Source organism: Pipistrellus hanaki (genome assembly GCF_964339955.1).
Source record: "Pipistrellus hanaki genome assembly, chromosome: 1".
Lineage (NCBI taxonomy): Eukaryota > Metazoa > Chordata > Mammalia > Chiroptera > Vespertilionidae > Pipistrellus > Pipistrellus hanaki.
Window position 1 is genome coordinate 104,588,168 of NC_140503.1, and position 15,134 is coordinate 104,603,301.

At 38.0% G+C, this 15,134-nt stretch overlaps 1 protein-coding gene across 13 annotated transcripts in view; it reads left to right on the forward strand.

Annotated features, from left to right (window-relative positions):
* MYO9A (myosin IXA) overlaps positions 1 to 15,134 on the forward strand; it is a 410,239-nt gene that overhangs the window by 160,766 nt on the left and 234,339 nt on the right. For 12 of the 13 annotated variants that reach the window (XM_084897620.1, XM_084897626.1, XM_084897629.1 and 9 more), the window contains one exon: positions 14,618 to 14,707. The exons of the other annotated variant lie outside the window; for it this stretch is intronic. In XM_084897620.1, the coding sequence (XP_084753746.1) occupies positions 14,618 to 14,707 (90 nt within the window). The remainder of the gene's footprint in view (positions 1 to 14,617; positions 14,708 to 15,134) is intronic. 13 annotated transcript variants of the gene reach the window in all.

Consider the following 15,134-nt stretch of genomic DNA (forward strand, 5'->3'; position numbering starts at 1 on the left):
ATTAGCATTTTTTTAAAGTATATTTTAATATCTGGTGAAACAACATAAATAATATATTTTTTAACAAATGTAGCAGCTTTTCAATTAGGTGGTTATGAGAAACACTGTCGATTGAATATTGAACCCATTGCTAATTATTTTATTTTTAAACATTTTTTAATTAACTTCAGAGAGGAAGGGGGAGGGGAGAAAGGGAGATAGAAACATCAATGATGAGAGGGAATCATTGATCAGCCGCCTCCTGCACGCCTCCTATTGGCGATCGAGCCCATAACCCAGGCATGTGCCCTTGATTGGAAAGGAAAACTAAATCCTTTAGTCTGCAGGCCAGTGCTCTGTCCACTGAGCCAAACCAGCCAGGGCGCTAATTATTATTTCTTTGCCCATTTTTTATTAAGGTATTACATGTGTACATATCTTTCCATTGCCACCTGCCACCCCACTCCCATGCATGCCCTCACCACCCACTGTCTTGCGACATTGGTTATGCTTACTTGCATGCATAAAGTCCTTCGGTTGATCTCTTATCTCCCCCACCTCTCCTAACCTTCCCGCCTAACTGTTTGATGCTTTACTGTCTCTATATCTATCTTTTGGTTCATTAGTTTATAATGTTCTTTATTATCCACAAATGAGTGAGATCATGTGGTGTTTTTCTTTCATTGACTGGCTTATTTCACTTAGTATAATGCTCTCCAGTTCCATTCATGCTGCTGCAAATGGTAAGAATTCCTTCTTTTTTATGACAGCATAGTATTCCATTGTGTAGATATACCATAGTTTTTTGATCCAATCATCTGCTGACTGGCACCTAGGCTGTTTCCAAATCCTAGCTATTGTAAATTGTGCTGCTATGAACATAGGGATGCATGTATCCTTTCTGATTGGTGTTTCTAGTTTCCTAGGATTACTGGGTCAAATGGGAGTTCCATTTTCAGTTTTTTGAGGAAACTCCATACTGTTCTCTACAGTGGCTGTATCAGTCTGCATTCCCACCAGCAATGTACAAGGGTTCCTTTTTCTCCGCATCCTCACTAGCATTTGACATTTGTTCATTTGTTGATGATAGCCATTCTGACAGGTGTGAGAATGTACCACATTGTTGTTTTGATTTGCATCTTTCGGATAATTAGTGACTGTGAGCATGTTTTCATGTGCCTCTTGGCCTGCCTTTTGTCTTCTTTCGAAAAGATTCTATTTAGGTCCGTTGCCTATTTCTTTATTGCATCATTTATCTTCCTTTTATTAAGTTGTGTAAGTTGCCTTTAGATGTTAGAGATTAAACCTTTATCAGCAATAACATTTGCAAATATGTTCTCATATACCATGGGGTTTCTTGTTGATTTATTGATGGTTTCTTTTGCTGTGAAAAACTTTTTATTTTGATGTAGTCCCATTTGTTTACTTTATCTTTAACTTCCATTGCCCTAGGAGCAGTATCAGTGAAGAAGTTCTTTCAACATATGTCTGAGATTTTGGTGCCTGATGATTCTGCTAGTATTTTAATGGTTTCCCATCTTATGTTTAAATCCTGTATCCATTTTGAGTTTATTTTTGTGTATGGTGTAAGTTAGTGGTCTAGTTTCATTTTTCTGTATGTATCTGTCCAATTTTCCCAACACCATTTATTGAAGAGACTGTCTTGACTCCATTGTATGTTCATGCCTCCTTTGTCAAATATTAATTGAGCATAGTAGTTTGGATCGATATCTGGGTTTTCTATTCTATTCCATTGATCTATATGTCTGTTCTTGTGCCAGTACCAGGCTGTTTTGAGAACAGTGGCTTTGTATTACAGCTTGAAATCTGGTATTGAGATCCCACCTACTTTATTCTTCTTTCTCAGGATTGCTGTGGCTATTTGAGGTATTTTTTTATTCCAGATGAATTTTTGGAGAGTTCTTTCTAGGTCTGTGAAATATACAATTGGTATTTTGATGGGGAGTACATTGAATCTATAGATGGCTTTGGATACTATGGACATTTTAATGATGTTGATTCTACCAATCTATGAACATAGTATGTTCTTCCACCTTTTTACGTCTTTATCTTCTTTCTGTGTCTTGTAGTTTTCAGCATATAGGTCTTTTACCTTCTTAGTTAAGTTTATTCCTAATTATCTTAATTTTTTTGGTGCGATGGTAAATGGGATTGCTTTTTTAGTCTCTGTTTCTGTAAGTTCACTATTGGTGTATAGAAATGCCATAGATTTGTTGGCGTAAATATTGTATCCTGCTACATTGCCAGATTCATTTATTAAGTTTATTAGTTTTTTGATGAAATCTTTTTTTTTTTTTTATGTACAATATCATGTCATCTGCAAATAAGGACAGCTTTACTTCTTCTTTTGCAATTTGAATGCCTTTTATTTCTTCTTCTTGTCTAAATATAATGGTTAATACTTACAGTACTATGTTTAACAGGTGTGGTGAGAGTGGGCACCCCTGTTTTGTTCCTGTTCTTGGGGGAAATGGTTTTAGTTTTTGCCCATTGAGTATGATGTTAGCTGTGGTTTTATCATATATGGCTTTTATTATGTTGAGGTATGATCCTTCTATTCCCACCTTGTTGAGATGTTTTATCAAGAAAGGGTGTTTGATTTTGTCAGTGGGGTATTAAAGTCTCCCAATATGATTTTATTGCTATCAATTTCTCCCTTGATATCCTCCAGGAGTTTTTTTTTTTTAATGTATTTGGGTGGTTTTGTATTGGGTGTGTATGTGTTTACCAGAGTTATTTCTTCTTGTTGGATTGCTCCCTTTAGTATTATGAAGTGGCCTTCCTCATGTCTTGTTATGTCCATCACTTTGAGATTTAATTTGTCAGATATAAGTATTGCTACACCAGCCTTTTTTGCTTTTCCATTACCTGGAAGACCTTTTTCCAGTTCTATTGTACATCCTCAATCTGTGTGGGTCTTTTTTTCTGAGGTTGGTTTCTTGTAGGCAGCAGTTATATGGGTTGTGTTTTCTTATGCAATCCGTTACCTTATGTCTTTTGATTGTGGCATTTAATCCATTTACATGTATATTTATTAATGATAGGTACTTACTGTGTTTCCCCGAAAATAAGACATCCTCTGAAAATAATACCTAGCGCATGGAAAGATAAGACATTCCCTGAAAATAAGACCTAGCGCAACTTTGGAAGAAAAAATTAATATAAGACACTGTCTTATTTTCGGGGAAACAGGGTAGTTGTTGGGATTTTTATTCTTTACCCTGTGTTCCTTCTTTTCTCTCTCTCTTTGTTTTTTTACAGCAGACCTTTTAGCATTTCTTTATTTTTAAAAGAAATATATTTTATTGGTTTTTTACATAGAGAAAGAGAGAGAATAGAGAGTTAGAAACATCAATGAGAGAGAATCATCCATCAGCTGCCTCTTGCACACCCCCTACTGGGGGTGTGCCCGCAACCATGGTACATGTCCTTGACCATAATCGAACCCGGGACCTTTTAATCCACAGGCCGACACTCTATCCACTGAGCCAAACTGGTTTTGGCTTTTAGCATTTCTTGCATTGTTGGTTTGATGGTACTAAATTCCCTTAGCCTTTTTTTTTCTCTGTAAAGTTCCTTCAGTTTTTATTAATAGCCTTAATGGGTACGGTATTCTTGGATTTAGACCCTTCCCTTGCATGACTTTGTATATTTCATTCCTTCCCTTCTGGCCTAATAAGTTTCTTTTGAGAAATCAGTTACTAGTCTGATGGTGGTTCCTTTGTATGTAACTTTTTGTTTCCCTCTGGCAGCTTTTAAGATTCTTACTTTGTGGTTGGTGTTTGTCATTTTAATTCTAATGTGCTTTGGAGTTGATCTTTTGGGGTTCATTCTGCTTGGGACTCTATGAGGTTCTTGGATTTCTGTGGGTTTTTTCTTCCCAATATTGGTAAAATTTTTTTGGTCATTATTTTTTCAAACAGGTTTTCTATTCCTTGCTCAATTTCCTCTCCTTCTCCAAGCCCTATTATGCTTTGTTTCATGTTGTCCCAAAGTTCCCTTTGACTCTCCTCCTGCTTTTAAAGTTTTTTTAATAAGCTGCTCTACTTGGCTATTGTTTCCCACCTTGTCTTCTAGCTCACTGGTGCTAGCTTCTTATAGTCTATTCTTTTCTTTTTCTTCTTCTTTTTTTTTTTTTTTTTTAATAGTCTATTCTTGATGATTTCTATTGAGTTCTTTACAGCAGCAATGTCATTTTTCATTTCTTCTTGGTTTTTCTTTGTCTCCCCATGGTCTCTCTTCTCTGGATGTCTGGTTATTTAGTTCTCTCTCTTTTGTGTTAATTTAAAGGCACAAAATACAACACAACCAGGCCCAACACACAAGGCACTGAACAGGAATGTATTCACGATATTAATAACCCCAAATAAAGGTGACCACCAGCAAAAGGCAAATTAGGGGAAAGAAGAGAAAGAAGAAGAGAGAAAAAGAAAGAAAGAAAGGATTGCCAAGAAACCAAGATGGCAGCAAAGGTAAACAACTAATCTGCCGCCTTGCACAACAATTTCAAAACTGCAACTAAAAGACAAAACGTCTATCACCCAGAACCACAGGAAGGCTGGCTGAACGGAAGTCTTACAACTAGAAGGAAAGAGAAAAGAGAACAAGCGCTGAAAAGCTGAGGTATGGAGGCACACGAATCCAGCTGGTGGTGGGTGACTGGGTGCATTGTGCGGCTTTTTTTCAGCCTGAAGGGAAACAAGCTCCCCATCACTTTGAAATCCAGTTTCTGGGGACATGCGGGGGACACAGATGCCTTCGGGAAGAAGCTGGTCTGTCAGCCATTGGGTCCCAAAGTGAGGGTGACTTTTTTGCAGAGGTGTACGCAGCAATTATTGTTTACTGCACTGGAGTGGGGACTTGAAAACGCAGACAGGCAGAGATGGTTTATGGCAGCCATTGCTGTTTGACACGCCCCAGCTTAGTGACACCCTGAGACCCCGCCCCCGCCCCGAGGCCCCGCCCCACACTTTCTACAAACCTGCCTAGGCTCCACACAGCGGCTTTTGCATATAAATGGCCTGCACTGTGGCAGGTTAATGAAATAAACTGAAGCCCCAGTCAGAGTGCTCCAAAACCGCTAAGTCCCAAGCAAGGAGGAGAAAACTGTAGTTTTTGCTATAGTTCCTGCTGGGTGGCCTCAGACAGTAACTGACCTGCACCCCATTGGAAATCCAGAAACTAGTGTATCTAGTGGTTGGTGTGGGACAGGGGTCCTCAAACTTTTAAAGTGGGGGCCAGATCCCGGTCCCGCAGAGAGCTGGAGGGCCGGACTATATGAACTACTAATTCCTACTGTAACACCTCGGCTGCGCTCACTGCCCAAAAAACCTGGCGGGCCGGATCAGACTCCTCTGCGGGCCGCATGTGGCCCGCGGGCCGTAGTTTGAAGACCCCTCAACACCAGACTTCAACTATTCTCATAAGGGACACAGTTAAGAGGCAGATTCAGTGAACACCAAAGCACTACTGGAACAAGCCCTGCCCCATAAACGTATTCCCAGCACAGCAATCTTCCATTATAGACACAGCGGGTCCCCACAGCCAATTGGCTTGGAGGTCAGTTCCTCCCAGTGACAACAACAACAGTGAAGACTTAACTATAATACAACAAGGCTGTACACACAGTCCACAAAGTGGTGCACCAAGAGTGTCCACATCAGACAACTGGGAGGCTGACCCATTGAACCATATAGGACACCCAGCACACAAAACTACCCTAACAACTCAGGGAAGCAGCGAAAATGAGGATGCAAGTAAACAGATCACAAATGAAAGCAATGGAGGAGAACAAATGATTGGACATAGAGTTCAAATCCACAGTTATAAGGTTTTTCAAGAATTTTTAGAAAAGGCCTATAAATTTAGTGAGACCCTCAAGGATATGAAAGAGACCCTCGAGGATATGGAAGAGGATCAACTAGAAACTAAACATACACTGACTGAAATAAAAAAAATATTATACAGAGACCCAACAGCAGAATAAAGGAATGCAAGAATCAAGTCAAAGATCTGGAATACAAAGAGGCAAAGGACACTCCTCTGGAGAAGCAAGAAGAGAAGAGAATCTAGAAAATTGAAGATAGTGTAAGAAACCTCTGGGATAACTTCAAGCGAACCAACATCAGAATTATGGGGGTGCCAGAGAAGAGAGAGTGCAAGATACTGAAAACCTATTTGAAGAAATAATGACTGAAAACTTCCCCCACCTGGTGAAAGAAATAGACTTACAAGTCCAGCAAGCACAAAAAACCCCAAACAAAAGGAATCCAAAGAGGATCACACCAAGACACATCATAATTAAAATGCCAAGAGCAAAAGACAAAGAATCTTACAAACAGCAAAAGAAAAACGGTTAGTTACCCACAAGGAGCACCCATACGATTATCAACTGATTTCTCAGCAGAAACTATGCAGGCCAGATGGGAGTGGCAAGAAATATTCAAAGTGATGAATAGCAAGAACCTACAACCAAGATCACTCTACCCAGGAAAGTTATCATTCAGAATTGAAGGGTAGATAAAGAGCTTCACAGATAAGAAAAAGCTAAAGGAGTTCATCACCACCAAACCCGTATTATCAATATATGGAATACTAAAAGGTGTTCTTTAAAAAGAGGAAAAAGAAGAAAAAAGTAAAGATAAAAATTATGAACAAGTATATATATCAACAAGTGAATCTAAAAGTCAAGTGAATTAAAAATATGAGGAACAGAATAAACTGATAAATATAATAGAATCAGGGGCATAAAATTGAAGGGGATTGATAATTCTCAGGGGGAAGGGGATGTCTGAGTGGGGGGTACGGACAAAAATTATACACCTATGGATGAGGAAAACAGGAGGGAGATAAGGCCAGAGGGTAGGGTGGGGACTGGGTGGAGGGGAGGTATGGGGGTAAAAAAAAGGAGAAATAATTATAATAATCTGAGCAATAAAGATTTATTAAATTAAAAAAAATAAAAAAAGAGAAAGGTTTGTCAAAATGAAAATGGGAAGAGGAAAAAAAAGTAAGAGAGTAAAGTAAGAAAATAAGAAAGAAAAGGGAATAAACTATATATATGGGGAGAAAACTCCAATGGAACAGCCAGTAATCCCAACAAAAGTCAGCAACAAGTACCTGGAGAATAATACAAACTTCAAACAACAACTAATATCAATCGAGGCAAGGGAAAACAGAAGCAAAAAACAAACTAAAACAAAGCACACAAAACAAAATAAAAAGTGAATAAGCAAAACAACCTCACAAAATAGTTTTTAAAAATCAATATAATCAACATTCAAGCAAACAAGAAAAGAAAAATAAATTTTTTGATAGTGAAGACAGAGAAGAGGGAGGTGTGATTGGACTTGGAAATTAGATATATAAGTCTGGTGAAATTTTGACAGGGGATAAGAAGAAAGAACAGAGAAAATCTAAAGCAGGAAAAGGGTAAGAGAAACAGGATACCAAAAGGGGAAAAGTTAGGAAGTGGTTGATGGAATAAAGGAAGAGTTGAGATAGAGTAAAAAGATGCTAATGATAAGATGAAAATAGAATGTAGAACACTAATCCCATAGTAAAATAAAGAGAAAATAAAACTTTTAAAAATAAAGTTCGGATAGTAGTTGTAATACTAATTGAAAATAAAAATGTAATAATTAGAAAGATAAAATCAAGTTAGGAAAAAAATAGTTTCTTAAAAGATTATAAAAAAATAAAATAAAATGTACAGTAGTGAAGGCCATTCACTTCCTCTATTGTTCTGTTTGGCACTCCTGTTTCCCAGTCCAGACAGTATTGCAGTTTCCTGTGTTCCACCGTTCCTCAGTGTTGTAAGCCAGTCCTGATTTTTTAAGTAGGCAGTGTGTCTTGATTTCTTTTATTCCTTTATTTGCAATTACACAAGAGTCAATTTGTGATTCAGCTCCTTGGTGGCAGTGTTTCTGGATTGACCTCAGGGTCAATAGGGCCTCTCTAGCCTTTGATTAGATTCTGCTTTCCCTGTGGCACTCAATACTTGTTTGTGGAAATGGGCTGCTTCAGAGCTGGTTCTCCAAAGGTCACTTCTCACTCTGATCCCCAGGTTCCAGAAAAACAACTTTTCCGTGCAGTCTCCCAGGGTTACCCCAACTGTGTAATCAAAACAAAGGTTTGAAGAGGAAAAAATACAAGTGTGTAAACTCTAGGGCTGCGAACAAGTTGCGCATTCCTTTCTCACTCTTGGGTCTAAGCAGCCCGCACACTTTTGAAATTCTTAGGCTGTCCTTTTGCATTAGGTCAAAATGGGTTGCTTTTTAGAGATCCCTTCTGTTAGCAGCTCTTAGGGGACCTCCTTTACATTCACGGATCACGCCAGCCCAAACAGATACAGATTTTTCTAGGTGCAGACTTTCCCCGGTCTTCCATCTCCCACAGTGCATGATTTCTCTGGGGACCAGAGACCTCCTCTTATCCCAGGAGAAATCTGACCTTTCCATGGTGGAGTGTAGAGCTTTTCTCAATCTGCATGTTTGTGCCAATTGGGGATAGGTGTTCTGGGATTTGCAGCTGTTTGGTGGGTGCTGTTGAGTTGTAGATTTTCAGGCTTCTTATTAACATTCAGTTTCCCCTCAAGATGGCACAGTATTAGCATCCGAGCTGGTAGCTCTGGTAGGGAACCCAGCCATAGTGGGGGCTGCCCGTTCAGGGGGAGCCCTGTCTAACAGTCCCTCATCTTCTCCCTTAACTCACCAACAAATACTCCCCTTGCGACCCCCAGCTGTTCTTTTCTTTCTGTTCTGGGACAAGGCTCGAGACACATCTGTCTATTCTGCTGCCATTTTTCCCCTCCTCCCAGGGAGCTAATTATTTTGTATTAATTAAGATCTTCATTTTAAAAGTTATATATATCAAGATATATATATATATATATAACTAAGGGCATTTGGAAAATTATAAAAGTGTATTATGAATTCCATAGTATTTTCTTTATGATGCTTATCAAATAGAAGCAGGATTAGTTTTGTTTGTGTGCTTGTGCATTGCGTGTAGATCTGTGTACAATTGTTGTCAGGTTTTAGTGCCAGCATTAAGCCACCTTCTTAAATTGAGTTAGGTTGTTCTTCATCCTTTTACAGATTCTTGTGCAATTAAAAAAAAAAAAAAAGCTGGACTTGGAGGGTATTATACTGAGTGAAATAAGTTAGTCAGAGAAATAAAAGTACCATATGATTTTACTTATATGTGGAATCTAAAGAATAATATAAACAAATAAACAAAACAAAAACAGACTCATGGATAAGAAACAGAGTGATGGTTGTCAGAAGGGAGGGTGTTTTGGGAACTGGGTGGAAAAGGAAAGGATTAAGAAGTACAGATTGGGCCGAAACCGGTTTGGCTCAGCGGTAGAGCGTCGGTCTGTGGACTGAAAGGTCCCAGGTTCGATTCTAATCAAGGGGCATGTACATTGGTTGCGGGCATATCCCCAGTAGGGGGTGTGCAAGAGGCAGGTGGTCCATGTTTCTCTCTCATCGACGTTTCTAGCTCTATCTCTCTCCCTTCCTCTCTGTAAAAAATCAATAAAATATATTTTTTTTAAAAAGAAGAAGAAAAAAAAGAAGTACAGATTGGAAGTTATAAAGTAGTCATGGGGATGTACTGGTAAAGTACATTATAGGGGATATAGTCAGTAATATTGTAAAAACCATATATTCTGCTCTTTGAGTATTGGAAATATCAGGGAGAACACTTTATAAAGTGTGTTATTGTCTAACCACTGTGCTGTACACTTGAAACTGATACACAGTGACAATGGTTGTAAACTGTAATAGAAAAATAAATAAAAAAACATTAGCAGAGAATATTATATTTCATAAATATTTAAGATATATCAGCCCTGCGATCAACTATATTTGATGTTCTTTTAGTTTATTATGTGTTAACTAATTATTTAGGATTTGCAAATCTGGCATGAGTTAATGTTGATAATTTGTGTTTTTCTAGGAATTCATGTGTTGATCAAATATTTAAAATTTATTATGTTTGTGTTCTTTGTAAATATGCTAATATTTAAACGTTTTTCTCTATGGTATTAGCTTTCGGTATTTTATTTTCAAATAATGGGCCTTTTAGCCCTGGCAGTTGTTTGCTGTCTGGTTAGAGTGCCGGCCCACGCACCTAAGGATTGCAGGTTCGAGCCCTCGTCCTGGGGCACATGCAGGAGGCAACCAATCATTGTGTCTCCCTCACATGGATGCTTTCTCTCTTCCCTCTTCTCTCCATCTATTCCACTCTCTCTAAAAAAAATCTATGGAAAAAATATCCTTGGGTGAGGATTAACAACAACAAAATAATGGACCATTAGATATATTAGTTCTGCCATTTAATCTGTTAAGTTTTGTTTTTACATATGTTCTTTTTCTCTGTGTTAAATTATGGAGCATTTTCAGGACAATACATACAGAAAATGATTTAACCACCTGAATGTATACTTGTAGTCCTCCTACGCAAGTCATAAGACACTGCATATAATTGAAGCTCACTTCAATTATATGGTCTTAGGCTCTATAGCAGCGGTTCTCAACCTGTGGGTCATTGGGAACCACTAGTAGGGCTGCCTAAGATCATCGGAAAACACAGATCTTTACATTATGATTCATTAACAGTGGCAAAATTACAGTTATGAAATAGCAACGAAAGTAATTTTATGGTTGGGGGTCACCACAACATGAGTAACTGCATTAAAGGGTCATGTCATTAGAAAGGTTGAGAACCACTGCTCTAGAATCTTCTTTTTAGTTGCTGTTTAAAATTCCATCCTATGAATATAACATAGCTTATCTGTTTTAGTGGAGATTGAGGTTGTTTGTAATTTTCCATTTATAAATAGTACTAGAAGCCTTGTGCATGAAATTCGTGCATGGGGGAGGTAGGGAGGAGGAGGGTCCCTCAGCCCAGCCTGCACCCTCTTGCAATCTGGGACCTCTCAGGTGATATCCAACTGTCCAAACCTGCAGTTGAACATTTCTCTTGCAATCTGGGACTGCTGGCTCCTAACTGCTTGCCTGCCTGCCTGATCGCCCCTAACCAAACCACTCTTCCTGCCTGTCTCATAACCCCTAACCACTTTGCCTGCTTGCCTGATCACCCCTAACCACCTCTGCCCTGCCCCCCACCACTGTGGCTTCGTCAGGAAGGACGTCTGGAAGGTTGTTCAGCTGTCCAGTCTAGTTATCATATTACATTTTTATTATTATAGATTATGATAGGCATTCTTATACATGTCTTCTTGTTAGCATGTGTGAGCGTTATTCACAGGGCAATGATTTTCAACCTTTTTAAATCTCATGACACACATAAACTAATTACTAAAACTCAGGCACACCAAAAATATATTTTTTGCTGATCTGACAAAAAATAGGTATAATTTGGTTGTTGTGTTGGCTGTTATCATTTTTTTATTTGACAGTCTAAGGGAGAAGAGGTCAGTGCACCTGACTAAATAGTCAGGTATTTCATGTTTTAAAAATTTTTGAGACACACTGATTGAAAATTGCTGTTCTAGAGTATAGTTTAAGGAGTAGACTTTTGTGTTAAGTTATATACACATATTGAGGATACTGATACTGACAAATGACTTCCTACAGGGGTTGTACCAGTTTATCTATGCTAATTAGACTGTACATCTTCCAGACATTCATCCAGACGTCCTTCTGGACAAAGCCATGGTGGTGGGGGTGAGACAGAGGTGGTTAGGTGGCAGAGGAGAGCAGTTAGGGTTGACCAGGCCAGCAAGGGAGGATAGTTAGGGAGGGGCAACAAGACTGGCAGGGGAGCAGTTAGGGACAATCAGGTTGGCAGGGGAGCAATTAGGGGTGATCAGGCCGGCAGGCAGATTTGGTTAGGGGCTATCAAGCAGGCAGGCAGAGGTGGTTAGGGGCAATCAGGTAGGCAGGCAAGCTGTTAGGAGCCAGAGGTTCCAGATTGCGAGAGGGATGTCTCAAATTGAAGAGGGTGCAGGCCAGGCTGAGGGAGGGCATCTCCCCTTCTCCAACACCCTCCCCTCTTTCCCTCCCCCCCCCCCCCCCCCCGCATACATTTTGTTTACTGGGCCTCTAGTGCAAGTATATGGAAATAACCATTGCTCCATGTTTTTGCTAGCTTACATTTGTTTGTTCCTTTAGAAAAATTTCTTGACCACACTGCTTAGATCCTTTATTTTTAAATGTTTTTTTTTTTTAATTTTTAGTAATAATTGCTGAAATACACCTCACAGTATAACTGTTTTTTTTATTTTTTTATTTAAAAACACTTTTTTTTAAATTTCAGAGATGAAGGGAGGAGAGAGAAACATCAATGATGGGAGAGAATCATTGATCGGCTGCTTCCTACATGCCCCCTACTGGGGATTGAGCTCACAACTGGGCATGTGCCCTTGATCGGAATCAAACCTGGACCCTTCAGTCCATAGGCTTAAACCCTACCCATTGAGCCAAATTGAGCCAAACTAGCTAGGGCAGTGGTTGGCAAACCACAACTTGCAAGCCACATGCAACTCTTTGGCCCCTTGAGTGTGGCTCTTCCACAAAAATACCACGGCCTGGGCGAGTCTGTTTTGAAGAAGTGGCATTAGAAGAAGTTTAAGTTTAAAAATTTGGCTCTCAAAAGAAATTTCAATCATTGTACTGTTGATATTTGGCTCTGTTGACTAATGAGTTTGCCGACCATTGAGCTAGGCTAGGGCATAATGTTGGTTTTTAGAAATCACATGTGTTTTTTTTTTAGTTTTATTGTGCTTGTGTAACCTGCTATTTATTTTGGTTTATAAAAATATTTTAAATATATCTGAAAGTATATGGTTTTATATTTAATCTTTGTTCATTTTTAGTTTTACTGTATTTTGTGAAAGTAATGTGTCTAAAATTGTTTTTGTTTTTTGAAATTTGAGGATTGGGCAAAAGAAGGTATATTTTTCAAAAGAAGGTATATATATATATATTTTTTTGTTAATCCTTATTTGAGGATATTTTCCTATTAACTTGTAGGGAGAGTAGAGCAGAGAGGGAAAGACAGAGAGTAACATTAATGTGAGAGAAACACAGCTATTGGTTGCTTCCTACACAAGCCCCCACCAGGGCCCAGGCTGGGGAGGAACTACAACCAAGGTATGTGCCCTTGACGGGAATTGAATCCGGGTCCCTTTGGTTTGCAGGTCTATGCTCTATCCACTGAGCCAAACTGGCTAGGGCAAAATTTAAAAAAAATATATTTATCTGTCATGAATTGCTGGTGTCAGGGTAATATTGTATTCTCTTGTTTTATAACTCATTTCTCCTTGTAGTCTAATCTGCTTTGCTTGATATATTTTATATTATCTACATAAAATTTTATGAAAATTTTATATTATGTATGGATGCTTTATAAAATACCTTGTTTTACCATTTCATGCTCACCAGTGTGGTAAAAGTAAAAAGTCTGATAATATCAGGAATAGTCAAGGTTTGAAGAAATAGGAAACTCTCAGTACTGCTGCTGAGAGAATAGGTTGGTAAAAACTGTGTACAGGAGTTTGGCAATATCCTATAATGCTGAAAATGTGTACACTATAACCTGGTAATTTTGCTTTTAGGTATCTATTTCAGAGAAACTCATGAAAGCATATGCAGTTATATTTATTGCAGTTTATTTTCTAATAGTGCAAAAATGTAAGTGGTGTTAGTGCCTAAAAGTAGAATGGATCACACATTGTGGTAATTGGTATAGTTTTGTGCTATATAGCATTTAAAATGAATAAGCTTGATCTAACTTATCAAGATTGGTAGATCTCAGAAACATGGGAATATGATTTACAGATAAAAGTTAAATTCACTTGACAGTATAAGAGAATGTTTATGAAAACATCTAATATGTACTGTATGTATAAACTGAAATGACACATATCAAATTTATGATAGTATTGGCCTTTAGAGAGTGAGATTTAAGGAAGCATCAACTCTATCTTAAAGTTTAACATCTGTAAATAAAAAGAAACAACTGAAACATAAATTAGTACCCATTGCAGTTTTTCTGGAACTCAAGAAGTATTGTTACTATTCAGTTCTTTTCTCCAGGTTAGGAGATTATGGTTGATCATCTTAAAATGTTAATACTATTTTATATTTTCCATATTCAAAACAATAAAACATGGTTCTCTATTTTGATCAGAATGAAAACTTTAATTTTAAAATACCCTTTTGATTTCTTTTTTTGGGGGGCATCGGGGGGTCTGGGAGTGGACACCGTGGGACACATGTTTAAAAATATTTAAAATAAAATTGATTTTAGAGATAGGAAGGGAGAGGGAGGGAGAAATAGAAACATAGAGGAGAGAAAAACATTGCTGCCTCCTGCATGCCCCCTACTGGGGATTGAGCCTGACTAGGAATTGAACCTTTGACTTCCTGGTGCATGGGTCAACACTCAACCAATGAGCAAAACCCGCTACGCAGGACACTTACATTTCACTTTGGCCAATATTTAAAATTCCCAGTGTTATTGTTTTTCTTTTACTCTGTTGTTTACTATTTGCTAATCTCAATTTTTTCCTCTATATGGCTTTTCAATAAATAATTCAAACCATTGTTATGAATCTTATACATTGAACTTTTCTGCTGTACAGGTTAAAGAAGAGGTGCTATTTGAAGCATTAGTTACAAGGAAGACTGTGACAGTGGGAGAAAAGCTTATTTTACCATACAGACTAACAGAGGTATGAGTGGATTTTCTTTGGATCAAAGTACTCTGATAATTTTTAGAAGTTTGGGTAGTGTTATTTCTCTTAACACAAAATGAAAATAACAAGAAAAGGTGTTGATTGAAGTATTTCTGGGCCCTTGAAATTTGTGAACTTTCCATCAGCTTGGAAACTTAAAGTTGAATGTGATTTTAAGGATTTTTTTTTTTTTTTTTTTAGTCTGACATTTTTCTTAAAAGCTATTAATTTGTCCACCATTCTTCTTAAGTTTCATGTTATTAATATGGGGTGAAGAGATGATAAATAGAATTATAAATGAGCAATATTTGGCCTAATTGATTATTTCTTTTTTTTTTTTTTTTTAACAAAATAAATATTTTTATTTATTTCAGAGAGGAAGGGAGAGAGAGAGAGAGAATCATTGATTGGATGCCGCCTGCAC